This window comes from Paramisgurnus dabryanus, chromosome 5 (genome assembly GCF_030506205.2).
Source record: "Paramisgurnus dabryanus chromosome 5, PD_genome_1.1, whole genome shotgun sequence".
Lineage (NCBI taxonomy): Eukaryota > Metazoa > Chordata > Actinopteri > Cypriniformes > Cobitidae > Paramisgurnus > Paramisgurnus dabryanus.
The window spans coordinates 11,329,068-11,352,522 of record NC_133341.1 but is presented as its reverse complement, the minus strand read 5'-3'; the positions used below and the strand labels follow the sequence as shown (position 1 = coordinate 11,352,522).

At 36.4% G+C, this 23,455-nt stretch overlaps 1 protein-coding gene and 2 long non-coding RNA genes across 5 annotated transcripts; 1 reads left to right on the top strand and 2 right to left on the bottom strand.

The window, feature by feature from the left end:
- Positions 1-1,357: 1,357 nt before the first annotated feature.
- dnajb5 (DnaJ heat shock protein family (Hsp40) member B5) lies at positions 1,358-23,360 on the bottom strand. 3 transcript variants are annotated; one of them, XR_010532190.2, is made up of 5 exons: positions 23,292-23,360; positions 21,628-21,882; positions 18,311-18,948; positions 3,082-4,168; positions 1,358-3,024 (listed from the first exon to the last, which is right to left on the bottom strand). XR_010532190.2 is itself a non-coding variant. In XM_065267030.2 (4 exons), exons 2-4 carry the CDS (start codon positions 21,836-21,838, stop codon positions 3,935-3,937), a joined length of 1,083 nt encoding a protein of 360 aa, XP_065123102.2. In that variant the 5' UTR covers positions 21,839-21,882; positions 23,292-23,360; the 3' UTR covers positions 1,358-3,934. The 3 variants fall into 3 exon arrangements, 2 of the variants coding, with proteins under 2 accessions (XP_065123102.2, XP_065123103.2); XM_065267030.2 differs by having other exon boundaries at positions 1,358-4,168; XM_065267031.2 differs by lacking the exon at positions 23,292-23,360 and adding an exon at positions 22,581-22,999 and having other exon boundaries at positions 1,358-4,168.
- On the top strand, positions 8,407-10,914 carry LOC141282186 (uncharacterized). The gene is made up of 2 exons (XR_012336693.1): positions 8,407-10,304; positions 10,623-10,914. It is a non-coding gene; the product is annotated as an uncharacterized lncRNA (long non-coding RNA).
- Positions 10,668-12,389, bottom strand: LOC141282185 (uncharacterized). The gene is made up of 5 exons (XR_012336692.1): positions 11,942-12,389; positions 11,332-11,425; positions 11,101-11,233; positions 10,916-11,019; positions 10,668-10,808 (listed from the first exon to the last, which is right to left on the bottom strand). It is a non-coding gene; the product is annotated as an uncharacterized lncRNA (long non-coding RNA).
- Positions 23,361-23,455: the final 95 nt, after the last annotated feature.

The window sequence follows — 23,455 nt, the reverse complement described above, 5'->3', positions numbered from 1 at the left end:
TATTGTTATCTTTCACAACTTCTGGGTCAGTATCAACAAAACTCTTTAACACTGGGTTAGTTACTCAAAACATGTAATATATTACTCATTAGTTAATCCTTTCAAAAAGAATATTATTATAGCCAACAGTAAATAGTCACACTACTAGTTACCATGTAAAGTAATATTATTACAGAATCATCTTCAGTTTTTCTTCAAATGTCATGCATGCACTCTCAAAATGGCTGGGTTATTTTTGACCCATAATGGTTAAATATTGGACAGAACACGTGCTGGGTTAAAAATTGACCCAATGCTGGGTTATTTTAACCCAACCGCTGGGTTATTATACCCCATGGTTGCATAACAACAACCCAACATTGTGTCATTTTTAACCCAGCACGTGTTCTGTCCAATATTTACCCGTTATGGGTCAAAAATAACCCAGCCATTTTTAGAGTGTGTGACAGAGAAAATCAGTGATGCAATGCAGTGACCTGTAATATGTTTTTTATAAAGAATGTCTTTTATTAAGATAATTTTTCTGCAAGGCATTAAACTACAACTGGGTGGCAACTTAAAAAAAAAAAAAACCGCTGACGGGGAAAGAGTTCAGCATGCTTCCAAGCATATTTGATCATCACTTCAACAGTTGCACGATATAAATGTTAATGTATAAATAAGATGAATGTTGGTTTATAAAATAAACACCACAGTCTTAAATCATATTTTCATTGTGTCTTTGCTGCGCTCTGTTTCAGTCACACTTGATTCTGAGGAACTACTTTGTTTGGCGGAAGAAGAGTAATATTTGTACTAATATAATTACAGCTAATTTGTGTTTTATTTTATAAAATCCCGCTAACGTTATGCATATGAAGTAATCGTATTATAAAAGCAATAACCCCCGCGAAGCAGTGGGGTTACAGTGCATTTTATAACAGCTAAGGGGGTTTTAGGCTAACAATGCCCCTTAGCTGTTATAAAATGCACTGGTAACCCACTGCTTCTTGGGGCTTATTGCTTTATTTTATAACCTTCACAGATTAACACATTTTTTTTATTTCTAGTAAACGCATTTAGACTTCAAAAATCATAAAAGTTGTGTAGATTATCTTATTGGATAAAACAACAATAAATAACATCAAACATTTACAATAAAGAGTATACTTTTATATGCCTAAACTCATAACTTTTTATTCTATATACTGTTGGATTGTAACAACTATTGTAACCACAGGAAGTATTAATTATTGTTTAATGAAAATCCAGATTTGTGGTCAAGAATTTAAAAATAGCTTTGATTTGATTTTTTATTGGTGTGCCATGCTATTTACATCTGTTCAGTCTGTAACAAACGCAGTGATCCTTATTACTGTATGTTTGTATATTTTGTTTATTTTTTGTTCTTTTAAATGTAAACCTTTAATAAAGAACTAAACAATATACTGTTACATGGAAGAGTCCAAAAGCACTCATACACTGTACTTCAGAGCCAGCATCACACTTACTAACACACTGTTTGCTTTCTGTATTCTGTGGCACAGACCTGATTTTAATAGTTTCTCATACACATGAGGACAGTCATAAAAATTAAACAAGTTTCATATTCAAGCGCCCAAACATTTAAATGTCTTGTGTGTACAAGAATAAAACATAGCAAAACATCTGACACCTCTCATAAAAACACCTTGCCCCGTACTTTCTAATTTTTTGGCAAACATATTAACACAATTTTTTGAGAATCCTCTGTGACTGTTTGTGTGATACCTGGATGCCTCCTTGGAAATTCCTGGTGGTTTATCCATAGAAAATACTGTTACTCAAAGGCTGCGGTTACAATAAAATGCTAAATCACAAGTCTCCTGAATAGGAGTCATTCTTGTTAAAATACAGGAAACTATTGCAAATTATTTCACTTTGCCCATCGAAAAAGTGTAAAATACAGTATATTGAAAATGTTGTATTAAAAATCCCTCATTACAACTTTGTTAAAAAAAAAGTTTTATAGTTTTAGCTGTGCTTACTGAACAGTAAAGACCTCAAAGCATAAAAAATGATCATTTGACATCACAGTTATCTGTTTAACAGCACTGATAGATGAGTGTCATACAGATCTATAGACAGGTCTATCAACATACTCAGATCCTTCATTTAATGATGGTGGACGTTAGTATACTCTACTGAATTCTCTAATGGACAAATTAATGAGTTTTTTTTCCAACTGCTATTCAATTACCAGGGAAAAATTATGCTGACTTACTCATTGTGGCAGCTGTCAAGCTCCAGAAAATAAACAAAAGTAAAAGTAAAAGCCCATTGGACAATTGCTTTATATTCTAAGTCTTCTAAAAGCCATACAATAGTACTGTGTAAAGGTCATAAGATGTAAGAAGTCTAACTTTTAAAACACAATAAAGCAAAATCCCCTTAGTTGTAGCATCCAGCAGACATTTGTGCCATTTTGAGATACAACACAGATTTGGAGCGAATCCTGACGACTTACTGCCAAACAAAATCAAGTTCTCCTGCTTATGCTGGGTCCCTCTGGATGGACATAAACAAAGAGGTTTTGTGTATCATGAACATGTTAGGTTTCAACATGCGTAAGCTTGATGTTCAGTAAATAAACATTGAAATGTTGGTCCATTCATCACACAAAGCTATCACATGGCTTTAAGAAGACTAGAGTCATAGGAACAACTTTAATGTTACCATAAGTAATGGCAGATTACTTGTTTTTATTTTCGGGTGAACCATCCCCATAAAGATGGCTACCACAATACATTACATATTGGAACTTAAAAGGGACATTTCACAATACTTTTTTAATATGTCAAATAAAGAGTACATATGTGAAGTTCTAACTCAAAATACCATACAGATCATTTATTATATTGTAAGATGATAAAACTTGCCACTTTGTAGGTGTGAGCAAAAATGTGCCATTTTTGGGTGTGTCCTTTTAAATGCAAATTAACTGATCTCTGCACGAAATGGCAGTGCTGTGGTTGGATAGTGCAGATTAAGGGGCGGTATTATCCCCTTTCTGACATCAGAAGGAGAGCCGAATTTTAATGACCTATTTTTGCACATGCTTGCAGAGAATGGTTTACCAAAACTAAGTAACTGGGTTGATCTTTTCACATTTTCTAGTTTGATAGAAGCACTGGGGACCCAATTATGGCACTTAAACATGGAAATGTCCCATTTTGAAGGCAAATTAATCTCATTAATACTATGTAGCTGTAACAAAAGCATTACATCAAAATTAAAAGGTTGATTTTGCCACATTAAGGCACTCAAAACCAATCATGTTTTTAAACCTACAAAGGTTTGCCAGCACCTGGTACTTAAAAAATGACTAGAAAGCACCTGTAGACTGATAAGGTGGTTCGGGGAGAGGAAATATATCAAGTAGTCAACAAACAGGTTCTGCTGGTGCTTGAAAATCCCCAAGATAACACTTTTTAGTTTTACATACTTCAACCATTCAAAATAAGCTTATTGACTTGTACAATGGAAAGGATTTCAATCGGCTACAAAATAACGAAGATCCAAATCCAGAATAAATAGCATGTGATTGTTGGATTGTCCATCCTTGTCTATCCCCAACACAAAACCAAAAATATCAACGGGTTCAGTCATTTAGTCTTTCTTGTATTCTTTTGCCTTCAACAGAGACGAAAAAAGTAAGATTATTCCTAAAAAATGAAAAAAGTCATTAAAAGAGTAAAAGCCATTTGCCGTAGCATAACAAACCACTTAAAATAGCCAGAAAGTCAGTGTTCCGCTTATTTAGAGAATTTCAAAATAAATTATGTAAAACTGTAACAAAAAAAATCTAAATGAGCTCCTAGTCCTTTTTGACGTATCTGCCACTCTTCAAATTCAGCCATTGTTGGGGGACCAAAAGGGGAAAAGCATTAAAGTGAATCCACGAGAAGAATTTCCTCTAAGACTGTGGTAGGTGCTGTTTGATGATCTCTTTGGACTGGGGTGGTATTCTGTCTGGGAAGCGTACCTGGAACTCCACTATCAAATCTCCACGCTGTGATGGATTTTTTGGGAAAGGCAGACCTTCTCCACGTAGTCTCTTGACTGTACCTGGTTTGATGATATCGTTGCAGGGCAAAGAGATCATTCGGTTATCAATGGTGGGAATGTTTACTGTGCAGCCACATAACCCCTAAAAAAAAAAGACAAAAGCAGTTGTGTCAGTGTGGACAACGGTTGTTTATAGTATTTCAACACTTGAGCACTAAATCTACAAGCTGAAAAAAGACTTAGTGTAGGATTCGTCGATCATCTTACAGTTACAGAAATCACAAGCAAAAATCTTCATGATTCTGTGCAAATTAAAGTATAGATTTGAATTAAAACACACATAAATGTAAGATAAATGACAAATTATTTGAATTTATAGTAAGATTACACAATATATAATGTATTTTTAAGATTCTGTGTTAACTTGTTGAAATATGCACAAATAAGTGTGGTGATGTCCAAGTGTGTGTGCGTGCTATGCTGCAAAGGGGTTCGCTGAGTACACAGAAAGCTAATTTTGGCCATGGCTCTCCTAGGGTTGAATAAGCAAACTGAAATTAGAATCCAGTAGGCACTTTTGTGCCAACTTTTAAAGCAATTGTTTTTGATTTAAGACTAGGCTTTACTAGCACTCAAATAATAAAGGAATAAAAGCCCTGCTGCTAACCAGTAGACAAAGTTCGAAATAAAATTCACAAAGCAAACCAAAGTTAACAACACAGTGAAGACCACTATGGGGCAACCTTCCGGTCCCTATCATGAAGCCAACATGGATGTGACTTAAACTGCAATTCATTGACAGGCCGCTAGAGATTGGCTACAAAACATAGTTAATCCCATAGACCCCCCCTTGATAAAATTCCCAACTTTACAGCAGAAATAAATGTGTTTACAGCCTGGTTCAAAAAGTGTTTTTTGTTTATATAGCTAATTTTGCCCTTCATGACAACTGTGAAGGGGTGATTTTTCTGTAACTCGTCTGTTTAAATAATATTAAGCCTTAAAATTCTGCATAATTTAGGTATGCACAGAAAGGAAAATTCTTGGCCGAAGCCGAATAAAACGAAACACTCAGCCGAAGGCCAAATACCGGACAAATTTCTTTTTCAATTTCAATTTTTTTTGCCAATTTTCTCAAGTTACATTTTCAGAATATCATCTTTACTATATTTATTTCACATTATTTAACAATGACATTTTTTAACATTTCAGCAGTCATTATAGGGCCTTTATACACCTGGTGGCTTTTTTGATCTGATAGCTATCTGACTTGTAAAAACTATTCCATTTACATTTAACGACATAAATGAGTCTTGGCTAAATGGATATTAATCCCATCTTCTATACCTGCGCCAAATGCAAATAACCTTTTCATTACTTTGCCGTTAGAAATGTACACACTTATGCAGCACTGTACTGTATATGTTGAGCTGCATAAGTGACAAAGGAAACTTGTAGAGCTGTATGTTTTCACGTCTTTCTCTGACACTTTAAAATGCTTTCACCAACATGTCTGCTGCATTCGCACGCCTCTCAGAAAGACCTCATTGTTCGGTAAAATGTATTCGGCCTTTTCACTTGTTCAGTCAAATGACGAAAATAGCAAAAAAAACTATTTAAAAAAAATGTAAAGACCTAATAATTTGCATCCCTAGCATAATTAAGGTTGTGGCCACTTGATTGACAGCTGAACTGCCGCTGTTGTCACTACCATCTAGCTAGGCGGGTGTGGTTTCAGCAACCAGGCACCTCCGCTTCACCCACATCCCCTCTTTGCCCGTTTTCGAATATCTGAAAGTGATGGCCACAGCAGGCTCCGACAACTATTGGCTTCAAAAATGCTCTTCACAAATCTACAGGTGATGTCATGGACACTACGTCCATATATTTACAGTCTATGCTATGGGACAGATGTTAGGCTGAAGTGGACTATATAACTATAGACATACAGTACTGTGCAAAAGTCTTAGGCCACCATCACCAGACTTGCTGTTTTAGAAGTTTTAATGTCCATCCATATTTATTCCATATCTATTTTATTAAGATACAAACAGAAAATGCACAGTACTGTATATTCAGAATCATACGTCAACATCGCCATCATTTTGGACTGGGGAAAACAACCTTATTATCACATACTTTTGCATTTTTTAGCACAAACATTTTTCAACTGATTTCAATCACAATTTTTACGATTGCGATAATTTTGGTCAATCCAAAATTAAAGATTATTTCAGGGGCATAACCTAAAAAATACTGTAAAGCAAAATATACAGTTAAACAGGGAATGGATAAATTGAGGAAATTTAGGCTTAAAGGAATATTCCATTTTCTTAAAAGAAAAATCCAGATAATTTACTCACCACAATGTCATCCAAAATGTTGATGTCTTTCTTTGTTCAGTCGAGATGAAATTATGTTTTTTGAGGAAAACATTGCAGGATTTTTCTCATTTTAATGGACTTTAATGGACACCAACAATTAACACTTAATTCAACACTTAACATTTTCAAAGAGTTTCAAAGGACTAAAAACGATCCCAAACGAGGCAAAAGGGTCTTATCTAGCAAAACGATTGTCATTTTTGACAAGAAAAATAACAAATATACACTTTTAAAGCACAACTTTTCGTTTAGGTCCGGTCCAGCGCAACCTAACGTAAATGCGTAGTGACGTAGGGAGGTCACGTGTTACAAATATAAAACTCACGTTTGCTGACTATTTTAAACAATAAACTGACACAAAGACATTAATTAGTATCAGTTGACATACAACAACGTAGGAACGGTCCTCTTTCACCACATTTGTAAACATTGGGGCGGAGTTTCGCGTTCGTCCTCTGTGACCTCTTGACGTGATGACGTATGGCGTCGGGTCACGCTAGCGCATGACGACCGGATTTAAACAAGAAGTTGTGCTTTAAAAGTGGATATTTGTTATTTTTATTGTCAAAAATGAAAATCGTTTTGCTAGATAAGACCCTTATGCCTCGTTTGGGATCGTTTAGAGTCCTTTGAAACTCCGTTGAAAAAACTGTTAAGTGTTGAGTTAAGTGTTAAGTGGTGGTGTCCATTAAAGTCCATTAAAATGAGAAAAATCCTGCAATGTTTTCCTCAAAAAACATTATTTCTTCTCGACTGATCAGAGAAAGACATCAACATTTTGGATGACATGGTGGTGAGTAAATTATCTGGATTTTTCTTTTAAGAAAATGGAATATTCCTTTAATATTAAGTCTGGAGTCATTTCATGTAAGCTTCTGCTGCAAGTGTTTCATGAACTTTCTGCAAATACTAAGCACAAACATTTGCAGGCAGCTTTGCTTAGCAGTTGCCTCAAGGGAAAAGAAAATGTGTTAGCAATGAGATCAGCTCCTTCCTACAGACAGCAGCAGTGGGGCTGAGGGGGAAGAGAGGAAGACGGATTCATGGAAACAAGGCAGTACCTGATACTCTCACAAACAGTTGACCATGACATCTCAACTCAACCCAGTCTGGAACTTTGGCTAATGATGATGTTTCCCAAACAGCAACTAGGCTCAAGCTTCAAGCAATGTTCTCGAACAAAGTGTATTTCTTAACCAGTGCAGAATTAAGCTGCAGCTGTGTACTCAGACGTTATGAACAAAAAGTTCAAATATGGTGAAAGTGTACCAACCGCTAAGAAGGACCATCTGACTAAATCTAGTTTAGTAGATTTGCCAAAGCTTGCCAGAGTAAGTTAACCAGATATTTACAATGGAGAACTGTAGAATCCACTTTGTTACAATGAAGAACTGTAGAATCCACTTTGTTTTATATATATATATATATATATATATATATATATATATATATATATATATATATATATATATATATATATATATATATATGGCTAATGATAGTTATCATCAAAGTTATATCATAATATTCCAAGAATATTTGCAAGAAGGGCATTTTCCTTCCAATGAGCCGACATTTATGACAGACTACCTAATTCGAGGTGTAAATCCCTTGTCATTTGATGGCAGCAGCAGCATTAAAGTGCAATAGTAGAGACAGATCAGATGGTTCTCAAACTGGGGGGCGCGAGATGGTGGCCCCATATGACATTTTATATAATTTAATTTAATTTATCATTAATTCTGTGTAATTAAACCTAAAAAAATAAGGCTACTAACCAACAGCACTACATTGTATCTTTTAATATGTTTTGATTCATTTAAATTCTAAGGTTGAGATTATTTCATGTCATTAAATTTCTTTGGTGTGGAGCAAATAGATGCACCCTACACAAGGGGGGCACACCAAAAAGTTTGAGAACCACTGGTGTAGAGTTATCTTCACAAATGTAATTTCTAAGCATGAATATTTAAAGAGCACCAATTATGCTAATAAATTGGCACGTTAGCACGTTATTGCAATATCCCATAGTACATACATGTTATTAAAACTTGAACTAATGCATTGTGAGTCTTATAAATTGCTTACATACCTCACCGATTTCCCACTGTCTGGAAAACGCTCGGTTTAGTTCCTGTCTCCGCCTCCCAAAATGTCTAGTGTAATCGGATTGGTCAGATGACTACTCAACTGTTATTGGTCAGCTGGGTTCGGCTTGTGTTTGAAAGTTACGCCCCTGACTACGCGTGGGTTGACACAGATTCTGACTGAGTCACAGCCTCAGAGGCATCGTAAACAAGCGTTATATTTCTCTATAAACGATGGTGTCTGTACTGCCTTACCACTTCGAGCTCGATCCAGAGAGTTCAGACGGCCGTTACGATATAAACGATCTCCGTCAATGAATGCGATTGGATTTAACTTTTTTAGGTGTCCTTAGCTCTGCCAGAATGCTAAACGAAGACGAAAATGTGTTGCAAAGACATCCAAAAGGTAATTATAACGTACTACATAACTATATGGAAACACCAAATGTAGCACATATAAAGTATTTGTTGAAATGATTATAAAACGATTTCACTTGGTAATTTCTACATTATTTTACTCTAGTAAAATTTATTATAAGACTGCTTACATACTGTATTACTGTGCAAACTATATGGAAACACCAAATGTAGCACATATAAAGTATTTGTTGAAATGATTATAAAATGATTTTACTTGGTAATTTCTACATTATTTTACTCTAGTAAAATTTATTATAAGACTGCTTACATACTGTATTACTGTGCAAACTATATGGAAACACCAAATGTAGCACATAGAAAGTATTTGTTGAAATGATTATAAAACGATTTCACTTGGTAATTTCTACATTATTTTACTCTAGTAAAATTTATTATAAGACTGCTTACATACTGTATTACTGTGCAAACTATATGGAAACACCAAATGTAGCACATATAAAGTATTTGTTGAAATGATTATAAAATGATTTTACTTGGTAATTTCTACATTATTTTACTCTAGTAAAATTTATTATAAGACTGCTTACATACTGTATTACTGTGCAAACTATATGGAAACACCAAATGTAGCACATAGAAAGTATTTGTTGAAATGATTATAAAACGATTTCACTTGGTAATTTCTACATTATTTTACTCTAGTAAAATTTATTATAAGACTGCTTACATACTGTATTACTGTGCAAACTATATGGAAACACCAAATGTAGCACATATAAAGTATTTGTTGAAATGATTATAAAATGATTTTACTTGGTAATTTCTACATTATTTTACTCTAGTAAAATTTATTATAAGACTGCTTACATACTGTATTACTGTGCAAACTATATGGAAACACCAAATGTTGCACATAGAAAGTATTTGTTGAAATGATTATAAAACGATTTCACTTGGTAATTTCTACATTATTTTACTCTAGTAAAATTTATTATAAGACTGCTTACATACTGTATTACTGTGCAAACTATATGGAAACACCAAATGTAGCACATATAAAGTATTTGTTGAAATGATTATAAAACGATTTCACTTGGTAATTTCTACATTATTTTACTCTAGTAAAATTAATTATAAAATACTGCTTACATACTATTTTACTGTGCAAACTATATGGAAACAACAAATGTAGCACAAAAAAAGTATTAATTGAAATGAATGTTAGTTCTACATTATTTTACTATGGTAAACTTTATTATGAAAGACTGTGCTATGTTTTTACTTACTAGGTTTTAAGGAGAATGCAACAGGTTCCAGGGCCTCTTACCTGCGTGATTCATCATCCAGGTTTTGCACAAATTGTCTAAATCCCTACACACAGAACATTTATTGTACCGACTATAAGCCTTTGAGGCGCAGGACTAGAGTAAGTTTTATTACATTTTTAAACCAATAACAGAAAAGTATCATTATAGTAACAAAGTACCCAAAAGAACAAAAGATGTAACTTTAAAGAAAATATAAAAGTCAGTCAAAAGTTTATTTATTACAAATATATATTTAAATGTTAAACAATATACAAATAAACATACTTTAGTAACCATATTGTGCTCTTCTTTCAAAAATTGTTCAATTCACTTCTTACAGCTATCTATTCAGATAAATGGCATATCAAAGCTTTGTCAGCTGATGCTATCTAAGATGACACTTTAGGGTTATCATCCTGTCGTGTGTTGTTCTCCAGATACGCTTGGAGCTTCCTGATCGGAATGTTGGCTTCCGACGACCCCTGCACTGAAGATGGCATGCAATCACGTCCTCCTTTGAAGGTCTCTCAAACTGTGATGCCAGGTCCATTGGAATCGGGGTTTCCTTCAGCTTATCTTCAAATACCTCAGCAAACACAAGCCTGATCACATCATCCACATAACTGTAGAAATATTGCGGTCAAATCTTTTGTTTTGATAATTTATTTCCCTGCTTCATACATTAAGTTTTTAATTATGAATGTATTTGAAATAAAACATTACTGCTTACGGTATGTCATTTGTGTGTTTTGGGAACATAGCCTTGTACTTTCCCTCTCCTGCTTTTGTTACGGCTTGGTGACATTGTAATGGATGGCTGCAAGGTACAAATACCTGTAAAATATAAACAAGCATAAATTTATTGTAAAAGTAAATACTACTTTATTTAACACAGTTACTAAAATACTTAAATACCTGCATAGCATTCCAATAAATGAGAAAATCAATTTTTTTTGCTGCAAATCTGAAATCTCAGGCTACGGACGGCAAAGGCATCCACTGATGATGGTGATGGAAACATTGTGAAACGATGCTACTGTCTGGGTTCCTATGATTATGCAGAGAAAAAAAACTTTGTCATCATCAGTTCTACATCTAAGACTGGTAGTGGTTTCACTAGCTAAATACATCATTTGTGTTACACACCTTTGCTCCTCATATGCCAGTCTGACTCCTTGTACTATGTGTTATGATGTTGCATGTTTGCATACAGTGTAGAAGGATGTGTCCAGCTGCGAATCTAAGATATAGACAAATAAAACAAACATGTATTCAGTCAAAAAGACATATTATAACAATAGAGTACAACGACTATAACTCGTTAGACTATTCATTAAAACGTAAATGTATTACATGTTACATGGCCCAACATTAGCAACACACATTACGTGTTTACTTCGTTTCAAAATCTAAGAAAGCTTCAAGTAAAAACAACAGTAAAATACATATAACTTTAAACAAATCATCTGTACTTAGAGTTTCTTGAGTTTGATCATGAGAACAAATTTTACCGGTAACAGTTTAGCTGGTAACTTAGCAAGTTTGTAAACATGTCTTAACCAACATCGATAAAAAAACGATAGTCTGCATAATTCAACATACACGTGTGTAAATATGGTACGTTGTTTATGAAATACAGTATTACAACACAAAACAGTTCGCTTGCAAGCTTAGCTCTACACGCACATTATGTTAATCTCCGGTTACCGGTTACGTAATGTACAGTAAAAGGCAAATAATAAACGTGAATACTTACAGCCTGTGATCCAGAAGTGCACAGTAATCCAACTTTCAGAAGGAGACGTCCAGCTTCGGTTCATGAGAAGCAGTTATTGTGAAAACTCCGTGAACAACTTCTGACTGGATTTTTCCGGAACCGTATTAAACATGATGTCCTCTGTGTAAGTCCATAAAGTGCTATTTTGGCCTCGCATCTAAAGAGACAGCGTCTACTCGAGAGATTTAATCGCTTAAACAATGAAACAAGAGTTTGCAAACAGAGTCACAGCAGGGACTCCCAACCTCCGCCATTTTAGCTCTCTTCTGACTCGGCGCTCCCCACCCTCGTCTTTGAGGGCGTACCCAAGCAAAGCAGAGAGGGCTGAACTATGATAATGTTGGTCTTATCTACGTCACTAATCCCAGGAAGTAAACTGTTGCCTACAATCCGAGTGTTTTTTGTAGTCCTCGAACGTTAGAGACGATAACTCGCGTCATCGTTTTCTTTGAGGTATGTACTTTTTGAATATCGTTAGCATGTACTAATACACACTTACACACAAAATGATGTTTAAAAACGTGTATCCCATAATAGGTGCTCTTTAATTAAGAAAATGTATATACTCTGTATATGTCAAATGTAAAAAACACATTTGGTTTCTTCTTCTGTGTAAATGTGCTGATGTGCAATTAAGAAGGTCAATAGGTACAGTAATGATCAGCATACATGGAGCTTCCAGTTTTTTCTTGTAATAACCTTTGATCATTAATACTGTGCTATTAAAGGTATTCTAATTACAGCAGGGCCTTGGGGTTCCACCAACATGGCCATGAAGACTGAAATGAAAATAGAGACAGTGTGACCCTGAGGAAGGTCCAGATCCTCTAAATCGGTCCTGTAAATGCCTCAAGCAAGCAGCAAGCAGATGAAAATCTTTGAGGCAGGTTGCCATCAGTATGCATGAGATAAGGTAGCAGATGGCAAGTCAGTTTGTGATGTTTATTGGCCCTTATGACACGGCACTCTTATTTAAAATGAGCGAACTGTACTCACTGCTTTGAGTTCCACAAACTTAGCATAAACTCAATTCTGGTAATAGCCCACTTCCAACATCCTTTGACAGAGCAGCATATCCTTTACTAACTTTTGAGGAGCTGTTGGGTACTGAAACCTTCATGAGTCAACAGCATTCTTTTCTTGCATAGGTGTTTAAAATTGTTCGGTAAAAATGTAATAGCCTCCTTAATTTGTCATAAGTATAAAATCACTTAAATTTTTATTTTAGTTATACAGTATGACCTATTTAATTGATTTTTCTCTGTTACATCAACGTTCACAGTAAAATATGTTTTTTAAAAACTGCACCGAAAACCTGACAATATGTATTTGTATCCCGGTGTTGCCTTGAGTGCACCTTAAGGGGCCAGTCACACCAATAGCGTTTATGGCAGTTGCAGGCGCCTTTTTTGAATGATATTCTATGGGCAGGGCGCGTTTGCGCGCTGTTTATGCGCGCCGAGCGCCTTGCGGTTTTTTGCCGCCTGCCGCGGACGCGTTTTTGAAGGAGCGCTGAGAGCGGAGAAGCGCCCGACGTCATTCGTGTCTTTCCATTGTCCAATCGAATGAGGGGAGAGGCGGGCCTTACGTTGTGGCGAGGGAAGTTTACAGTTGCTTTGAAGAACCGGACTCCACTCGCTCACTCTCTCCTGCGTGTTTGTGCACCTCTCATCCTCAAACAAGGTCAGAGCAAGCGTCCTCTTTTTAAAGTTTCTGCTGATATGACAGTTAACAGCAAAAGAGCGCTCACGCTTCAATATTTGATTGACAAGACAGCTGACTCGGTGGTTGCTTAGCAATATGAAAAGCCGCGTCGCACTGCTCTTTTTTTAAAAAAGGCAGTGCGTCGCGCCTTGCGTTTGCAAGCGTTTAAAGCGCTTTTGGTGTGACTGAAGCCTTAGAGAGCATATCATGGTTGGTTTTTCAAGAAGAGACACTAAGACAGTTGTCGTTGGGACATTCTTTTGATAAAAGTTCAGTTAAAGGACAAGTTCGGTATTTTACACTTAAAGCCCTGTTTTCAGATTGTTAATGATGAAATAGAACTGTTTTGACTAAAATTTGGACATATGATGCTGGCCCGAGAATTTTCGGTTTCTGTTGTATCAGCCCCCACCTCTACAATGGGTCTATAGGTGCACTGGAACAATCCTTCCTAAAATGCATTTAACTTTCGTTTACAAAGACGTGAAACTCACCGAGTGGTCGGGATGTTCACTGATATGCTCATACAAAAATCGCTGGAAAAGATGCTTTCCAACAGGTGTTTTACCATTCGTTGTAAACTTGTGGACCTATTTTTCCAAACACCTCACATCCGTACATTCTTCTGCTGAGAGCTTGAATAATAGACACTCCAGCCCAGTTGGTGGCCATAATCCGCCTTTGCCAATTGCAGGAATACAAACAAAGTTCCCAGCGCGGAGTAATACCGTACCTCACAGCACATCTAATACAAGTCAATGGAGTTGGACAAAAACTACAATAAAACCTGTTGGAATGCGTCTTTTGCAGCGATTTTTGTGTGAGCATATCAGTGGACACCCCTGACCACTCGGAGAGTTTCACGTCTTTGTAAACGAAAGTTTAATGCATTTTAGGAAGGATTGTTCCAGTGCACCTATACAGTCATTGTTAGGGTGGGGGCTGATACACCCCAAAATTCTCAGGCCAGCATCATCTGTCCAAATTTCTGTCAAAACCGTTCTATTTCATCATAAACAATCTGAAAACAGGGCTTTAAGTGTAAAATACCAAACTTGTCCTCTAAAGGAATAGTCTACCCTTTTGCCATATTAAACTATGTTATTACCTCAACCTAGACAAATTAATACATACCTATCTTTTTTCAATGCGTGCACTGTACAGCGCGTTGTGAATGTGTTAGGATTTAGCCTAGACCCATTAATTCCTATGGTACCAAAAAAGTTTTATTTTGTGGCACCATACTTACTAGTATAACTCCTCATGTAACAGTCTTTAAATAGGGAAAACACGGAAGTGTTTGGTGGCTTCCCTGTTTGGAAGTAAAACTGCTATCTCCGCATGTACTTCGAATTCATAGACGATGCCAGACTTTTGTGCTGCGTATGGATGTTAGGCCTACTAGAACTATGCATTATAGTTAGAAAAAGTAGATTTTCATAATATCCAAATTTAAAAAAATTCTGGACTCAATGCTAAGTACATGTCTGACTGTTGAAACGAACCAAAAGAAAACCAAGAAAATCGCCTTCATGACGATTTATGGAGATTTTATTTACGTTACACCATTGCCTACAATGACGCTGATGCGGGGTTCCCCTGTTTCAAGATGGCGGCTCTATTTGACGCATTCGGTCCAATGAACTGCCGTAGCCAAGGCGACATCTAGTGTACATATCTATGTGAGTGCGGGAGGAATTATGATAATGTTGCTATTTTCCACATCAACAGGCCCAGGAAGTAAACTGTTGCCTACAATCCGTGTGTTTGTTGTAGTCCAGGAAAAGAGATTTACGTTAGAGACGATAACTCGCGTCATTGTTACCTTGGTGTTTGAACCTTTTGCATATTGTTAACTTGTACTAATACACACTTACACATCAAAGGAAATTTAATATCGTTAATCGGACGATAGGTCCTATTTAAGCGTAAGAAGGTGGGTGAATAACAGAACATTGCGGGAGTGGGACGAAAACACGAAATGGAGTTTAATTTATATGGGCTCTAAATCAAAATGTTGTGTCTAAATATTTACATGTATAGCAAACTAGTTAAAATAAGTAGGATAATGTACACCCAGACAGGTTGTTATTGCAATTAAATCCTTCAGGGTGATACAACACCCCTCAGCTTTCGCATCATGTTCCTGATCACCCTGTCTGGATTTATTTTGAGATAGCATCTGGTTGCACAATATCCCTTATTTTCTTTATAAGTATCTAATGACTTTTAGTACAGTAAGTCACTGCATCACTACTTCTCAGAAACTATTAGCAGACTGTTAAATGTATACCATTTTAATACATTGTTTCTAAGATTCAAATTCACAGATGAGATGCTAATGAGGACCTACTTAAAATGAGAAGATATTTTTGTAGGTGATGGAAGCTACTGTAGGACACAATCTTTTAAACAGCTGACATCACAGACTGCCTTGCCTGTCAAAGTAGTCAACAGTAGGGGTGTTACGATTCTCCAAATCCTCGATTCGATGACATTTTCGGTGCTAAGGTCACGATTCGATTCAATTCTCGATTTTTACTTTTTTTTGAAAGACAAAAAATGCCATTAATATTTAATATTATTATTATAGTTTCACATTAACATGCACTTTGCTTACTTTTCCTTGCATGGGGTTTGTGGGCTTCACTTTACGCGAGAGAGCTTGTAGAGAGAGGATTCCTTCTTGCACGCACATGGACTTAATGCGCGCGTTTGGACTCCTCCTAGCATCTGAAATAAAACCAGTGCGTCATAAGCAGCTGCGCTTCTCTCTGTCTCACGTGCACGCCACGCGCTCTCGCATCTGTCCGAAGTCTAAACATAAACAAAAGTAGTAATCATTACGTATTTGTTCAGTTTTATGCGTTTCATGCGGGCTGAGGCAAACTATCCCTTTTGTTTAAAATTTAACACGCTGCATCTTGGCGCCTCACTCTCGCGCACGTGCAGAGAGCTGTTTGAAGTCAGATCAGTAGATAGTAATCCTGTTTATGATATGCATTTCAAGGAGTTGTAGCAATACATCCCTCGTGTTTAAAATATAAAAATCTGAGAGGTTTTCTCCCGCCTGGCAAGCCGACCGGACGTAAAAATCGTGACACCCTTAGTCAACAGAAAGGCAAAAAAGCGTACCACTAATTAAAATATTTCTTTATACACATTTTTTTTTGCAACATGAGCATTTGACAGTTTCAGTGATCGTTCTTTGTTTGTTTTCATACTATTTATTCCCAGTTTTGTTTATCATGCCTTAAGACAATCTCATTTACTAATGATTTAAACGGCATCCATAAACACTTGTCAAATTGAAGAACAGGAAAATGCAATGAATTTGAGCACTGTGTATAGAAAATGTAATGAAACATCACAAGTTTAATGTTCAATATTAGTGGTCATTATATGAATGAATAACATTAAGAAAATGTAATCTTCAGATCGGCATTGGCAGATATCAGTCTAAATAATCCGCTATGGATATCGGTGGGAAAATGTCATATCGGTGCATATCTAACCGAGACAGCTTCCAGTGATTGGACCCCAAACATCCTGATGAGAGCACCCTTACCACTAATGTTATCCCCATTAATGACAGCGGTATTCTGAGACACATCAACGCAACTCATTAAGTCTATTTCTGGTGATAGTCTGAGACCGTGGTTTTCTAGGTCACTGAACATATAATAATATATCTATGCAATCCTTAGTCATTCAGATAATTAAATTCCATTATTGCAAGGCTAGATTCTTAAAATATTTAAATTATTGCTTTGATATAAATGTTCGTGCTGATGACTTGAGGCAGAAGTATATGAAATTCAAATGTTCTTATTACAATCCCTCAGGCTTGCATTGCAGCACTGTAGCTATGAGCTGTTACATTAAACGTTTGGTCTGCAACAAGAAGGCAAAGTCTGGCAGTCTCCTTTTGAATATCATCTACAGTAAACAGATTTTAAGTGGTCATTATTGTGCATGTAAACTATATCAAAAAATATTTATTTTTACAAGTTCTGAGGAAATTTGCATCCTGTATTAAGTGTCCAACTGAATATGCCAGGCTTGCTTCCAACACATGACATTTTTATCGTGCCGGTTCAACTCCCCTTCTAAAAGTGAGGAGTGTGCTTTGCCGTATGACACCGTATCATGACATTCCTGTGCTCTCACACTGAAGTGGGAGCGAGTAAATCAGCAAAGACTTTGAACCACAGAGGGACTGTAAAGTCGTTACAGCCATATGGAGGGGTATATAAATGAATTTATAGATATTGTTTATATATTTTTGTTATAATTTATATATGTATCATCCCTATTGTTAGTACAACTACAATAACACAGCAATGATTTGCATACGATTAATAATGCAGCTGAACTTGAAAGGTTGATCGATTAACCCATTCAAGTCTATGTTAATAAGGGAGGGTAGTCCAGAGTTGAACCTGCAATAAACTAGGACTGGGTCTATCTATTTTTGGGATAAAGGCGCCAACTGATTAAACAACCAGGTCTACTTGACCAACAGTCAGGGGTAGAAGGAAAAGGCCCACATGTTCATATAGCCTAGTATAAATGCATGCATATGTGAGGTGACAATTCAATTGACTAATTATGTCAAACTTATAAACATTTCAGAACACATACCTCCTTAAGACTGATCTTTGCTGTGTAAATGATGTTGGAGCCATCTCTTTTGAAAAGTGGGTGCCCCTTGTCTTTTAGCACAAATGCAATATCAGCAGGAATGTTCTCCGGCGTCTCATCACCCTCTTTGGGAAAGGTGATCTTGGTCCCTTCCTTCCAACCTCTCTTGATGACAATGTTAAGGATCTTGTCCTCTGTCCTCATTGTCTTTCTGTCTGGGTTCAGTCGTCGGCGAGTGATCCGCATCCTCTTGGTACATCCGTGGAAGATCTCCTCCAGAGACACTTTAAGCTCATGTACCACCGGAGGGTCCTGTACTTTCTTCCTGCCACCATGCAAAGGCTCAGTGCGATGTCTACGACCTCCACCGTGATGAAAACCATTGATACCATTGAAGCCAAAGTGACTGAAGGAACTTAAAGGATCATCATCTCCATCCATGTCAATATCCATGTCATGATCAACATGATCTGCAAAGCCATTAGTGGTTCCTCGTTGGCGTCCCGAGCCGAAGAATATATCAAATGGGTTGGAGCCTCCAAAGAAAGATGCAAAGGTGGCATGTGGGTCCCCATGGTAGGTGTAATGATATGTACTTCCTTGTCCACTAGATGATCCTGTCCCACCCGTTTTCAAACCTGGGTAAAAAAAATTGATTTTTGCATCATGGATTTTTGCATGGATTCTGCCAATTGGCATGACAAAAACTGTACATTTGTATTGCCAAAGCATTACAAATAGTGCAAATAAAAAGAAAAAGGTATGTAGTGCAAAATTCAAAGTACAGCCTCTCTCTCTTTCCTGGGGAAAATTACTGTGGTGAAGCCACTTCAATGGTAAATTAAGGATTAGAGATGAAAGTATAGAACAAGCCAATTAAAAAGCAACATTTATTTCAGTCTTGTTACAGTAAATATATTAACACCCATTTGTTAAAATGGGTGATTGATGGCTTGTAATAAATGCACTACTCAGATCAGAACATACGGTGACTCATCCAACTTCACGTCTTCTTTCTTTAGTCTGCAAACTTAATGGTAACATCTTATAAAACGTTTTCAACTCATTCTTTAAAACATCTATGAAACAAATATCATCTCCTCAGACTAAAACAAAAAGAGAAAACAGGTCATGTGACGTTAATAATAGCTCCATTTAGCTCATAGTACAGATCATTAAGTTGTTTCAAAGTCTCTGTTTAGCAACAAACACAACAACAACTGGGCTTAAGTGATGAGTCATAACCTGAAGCTGGAATCTCTTTACTGTTTCATATGCAATATCGTATCTGTGCAATATCATATCTGCAATTTAAAATTCAATATCCATAGTATTTATCTATATGTTTACATACCGTATGTACATATACATGTGTTAACATTGAGTGTGCAAGTGCGTAAGTGAATGCATGTGAATGTTAGATGTACAGATTCTTTTTTAAACTATAGTGTAAGTGTATGTATGTATGTATATTTGACATGTATAGGCTCTTTTAAGTATATTGAGTACTGTTTTAGGAAGTCCACCAGAATTTCATTGTACTGTGTCATGCAATGACAATAAAGTAATCTAATTTAATATAAAAAGCACTGTGTGAAGTTTTAGATTATATGCAATACAGTATTGTATTCCAGCTTTCAACCAGCAATGCTCATACCTCCAGTTAAACCTACAGGCTAAAACATTGCTTTTGCAAAAACTCTTTTTAGCAAAGCCCTGTGTCGAAACAGAGGCTACCTTGAGGCAAGACGCAGGGTACACGGGTTTACTAGAGGCAAGTTAGTTTGCCACTGATACAGTAAATCTGTACCCAAGGGCTTATTATACAGGCCTTACATGCAATACGAAAGGGCAAACTGGTGCATGATTTATTGGTGCAATGACCCCCATGATCTAAATATATAAATGGTTGCATTTACATTTCATCAAAAGCAACTTCTGGTGCATTTATTACATTAGAACATGTATTTGGGGCATCAAACCAATAACCTTTGTGTTGCTATTTTGCTATCACTACCAGTTGAGCTACAGGGACAGAACTGGCCATTGTATCTATCTAAAGATAGCTTTATTATGCTGGCATCTAGCCTGAAGCTAGCAAAACTGGGAACATCCGAGATCCCTCATTGGCTCAATAGACATTTCAGAAGATTGCCATGTTTCTTCTAACCATTGCAAAATGCAAATATTTGTTTTGAATGGAGTTGTTTTGATTTTTAGGGAAAAGCAGAAGTGTTATACTGCATATAAACAACAGTGGTCCATCCTTGTGAGTTAAGGTCTTTAAACTCATCCTATCTTCTAGAGCAGGGCTTCTCAAACTTATCATTTTGCGACCTACTAAAATAGGTATAATCTATATATTACTGTATTTTCCGGACTATAAGTCACATCAGTCAAAAATGCGTTTTGAAGAGGAAAAAAACATATAAATCGCATTGGACTATGTGTCGCATTTATTTACTTTGTTTATTCACAAAATCCAAGCCCAAAAACAGAGATTTAATCTGGAAAGGCAAGTTATTCAACTAAACAATAGCACTGAACATCAGGCTAAATAGTTGTCCGTACATGTTAACGTAACATTACCATTTATTCACCGAACACAATAGCATGTCCAACATACCTGGGAGGCTAAATAGGCTAAATTAACACGACAAGCCAAATCAAGTTCAAAAAGGTCCCGAAGTCATTCCACATCACTGAATCCATTGAATTACATAAATACAGCCGCAGCATAGAGCGGACTCTCGTGGCTGTAGAAGATAATGGTTTTTCTTGGTTCATTAATTTGGACATATAAGTCGCACCTGACTAGAAGTCGCAGGACCAGCCAAACTATGAAAAATGTGTGACTAACAGTCTGGGAAATACGGTTGTGAAATTTACATTTATAATAATACTTAATATATAATTTATAATACCCTATGGCATATCATACCAAAATAAGTCATTACTTGTCATTAGTTGGACTAAACTGTTTTTTGTGTCATTCCCTGTTAACGCCAAGCGACTTTGCGTAACCCATCTTATCCCACTGTGCGACCCACAAGTGGGTCCTAACCCACAGTTTTAAAAACTGTTCAAATTAACAATACTTGAAAGCATGCAGTTTTCTTGTTATTGGCATCTTTATTGTTTTCCTGAAATAAGTTAGAAGCTATACGGGTATACTATACAATGCTCTTCAAGGAAAAGTATGATAAACTACTGTTACCCAGACAACTAATTTAGCCCACAGGGTGAGTCAGAGAATTTAATAAGATACTGAGATCTTTGGCTGTGGTTCTAGTGTAGACTGAATCTACAATACTCACCATCCTCCCCGTATTGGTCATAGATGACTCTCTTCTTTGGGTCACTCAGAACTTCATAAGCTTCTGCTATCTCCTTAAATTTCTCTTCAGCATTAGGATCCTTATTTTTATCTGGATGAAACTTTAGGGCCATCTTCCTGTAGGCCTTTTTGATTTCATCTTCATTCGAGCCTGACGGTATCCCCAAGATCTTATAGTAATCCTTTCCCATGGCTTTGATTTAAAGATAGAGTCCTACAAGAACCACCCAGCTCTCTATGAAACAAAGGCAAAACAAGCAAGGTGAACAACAAATAAAGTAACAATTGCAAAAAGATTATGTGCAAGATCCTGTTTAGACTGTGTGGTAACCCTTTTTGATGTCTTGGTAGAATAAATATTTTGATAAAATTATTTTCATTTAAGGAGTTTAGTCAGACTGATCTACAGCAATGCGAAATTGATGCAATTGAAATTTAAAGACCATACTTAAAGTGCAAGATATGTTTGCACATCACTGGCTGGGTGTCAGATCAAATTTTGTGAAAGGAATATGATGACTCTACCCAAAACAGTGCTATAGGGATACAGAAGGCAGTATTCTACCATCATATTTCTCATTGCAGCCATTCAAAGAATGATATAAATAAATATATAATAGATTATAAATGCATAAGAGTAAAAAAAACATCGTTTACTCTAATGTATGGCGAATTAAAACTAAACTGTAGACAGAATGCTGCTCCTCAAATCAAGCGTGTCGTTGGGGCGGCATTGCTGACCCAGACACTGTAATAAAGACTATTCAGCATATTGTAATTCAGTCATATATATATATATGCATTGCAATTAGTCTTTCGTTGTTTGACCTTTTTCGTTTCGTTTGACCAAATGTTGACCAATATGTAACCCACATGCATTCGATACGATGTCAATGAGAGATTTTGCACATTCGATAAAACCTTAATGCTCACCAGTTACAGGAACTGGAAAACAATGATGCCGCCGGTTTGCCGCATCCGACAGGAAATCCTCATTGCTAAATCAAAACCACTGAGATCCCCCGGTATTCCTCTCCGGTATTTAATGATGTCATGATGACCATCAATGGTAAAAATAACGGGCGACTGCTGACTAAATCAGATCTAACCGATATTTAACCGACAAACCTGACCTTAATACGTATTTTCGGCATCAAAATATATTTATTTAACAATGTGGCGGGGATAACCAGCATCTGCACACCACCATGAAACAGGCACGCGGGGGATGAGACTATGGATTTCTGAAGACACAAGGGTGAGGGTGCCAATCTTAAATTAGACACAAGAAAGACGCTAGCTGTGTCTAAAACCCTAGCACTTTTATAAAAAAGCTAATTTTCCATAAATATTTCTATAACAGTCCATAACCTCCAAGTAGACAAAATAGGTAGTTATTGTATTATCATGAATTATTAATAGTAATAATAATTATGGGTGAGCAATAGCTGCTGTCTAGTTTAGAAATAACATATGAGTGCGTAATGAAGTTGCCAAATTCTCTGAGCTGAGCGTACCGACCAACGCTAACAACCGACTACCGTTATGTTAACCTTAAAAATCCGACAGTGATGGATTAAAGCTGACAATCTCATTTTTGGTATTAAGTTTCAGTTGTATTTTTGTAGCTAAACAGAAGCTTACCGTTTGAAAGTATCCTCTTGCCGTCTGCCGGGTAGAGCTGCATGACATTCTACTCCATTCATTTAACCACGCCCATTAATTTCATATAACCCGCCCCCAAAACTCCACAAATAAATCTGACAAACCAGTACAAGCACTTTCTAGAAATTCAGTTTTCATTTTGG

Excerpts from the sequence above, each read along its gene's own strand:
- dnajb5 (XM_065267030.2), bottom strand. The coding sequence starts at position 21,838 with ATGGGAAAGGATTACTATAAGATCTTGGGGATACCGTCAGGCTCGAAT. Across the intron at positions 18,949-21,627 it reads TGACCAATACGGGGAGGATG|GTTTGAAAACGGGTGGGACA; the intron begins GTGAGTATTGTA and ends TTTTTTACCCAG. Across the intron at positions 4,169-18,310 it reads CAAAGATCAGTCTTAAGGAG|GGGTTATGTGGCTGCACAGT; the intron begins GTATGTGTTCTG and ends TTTTTTTTTTAG.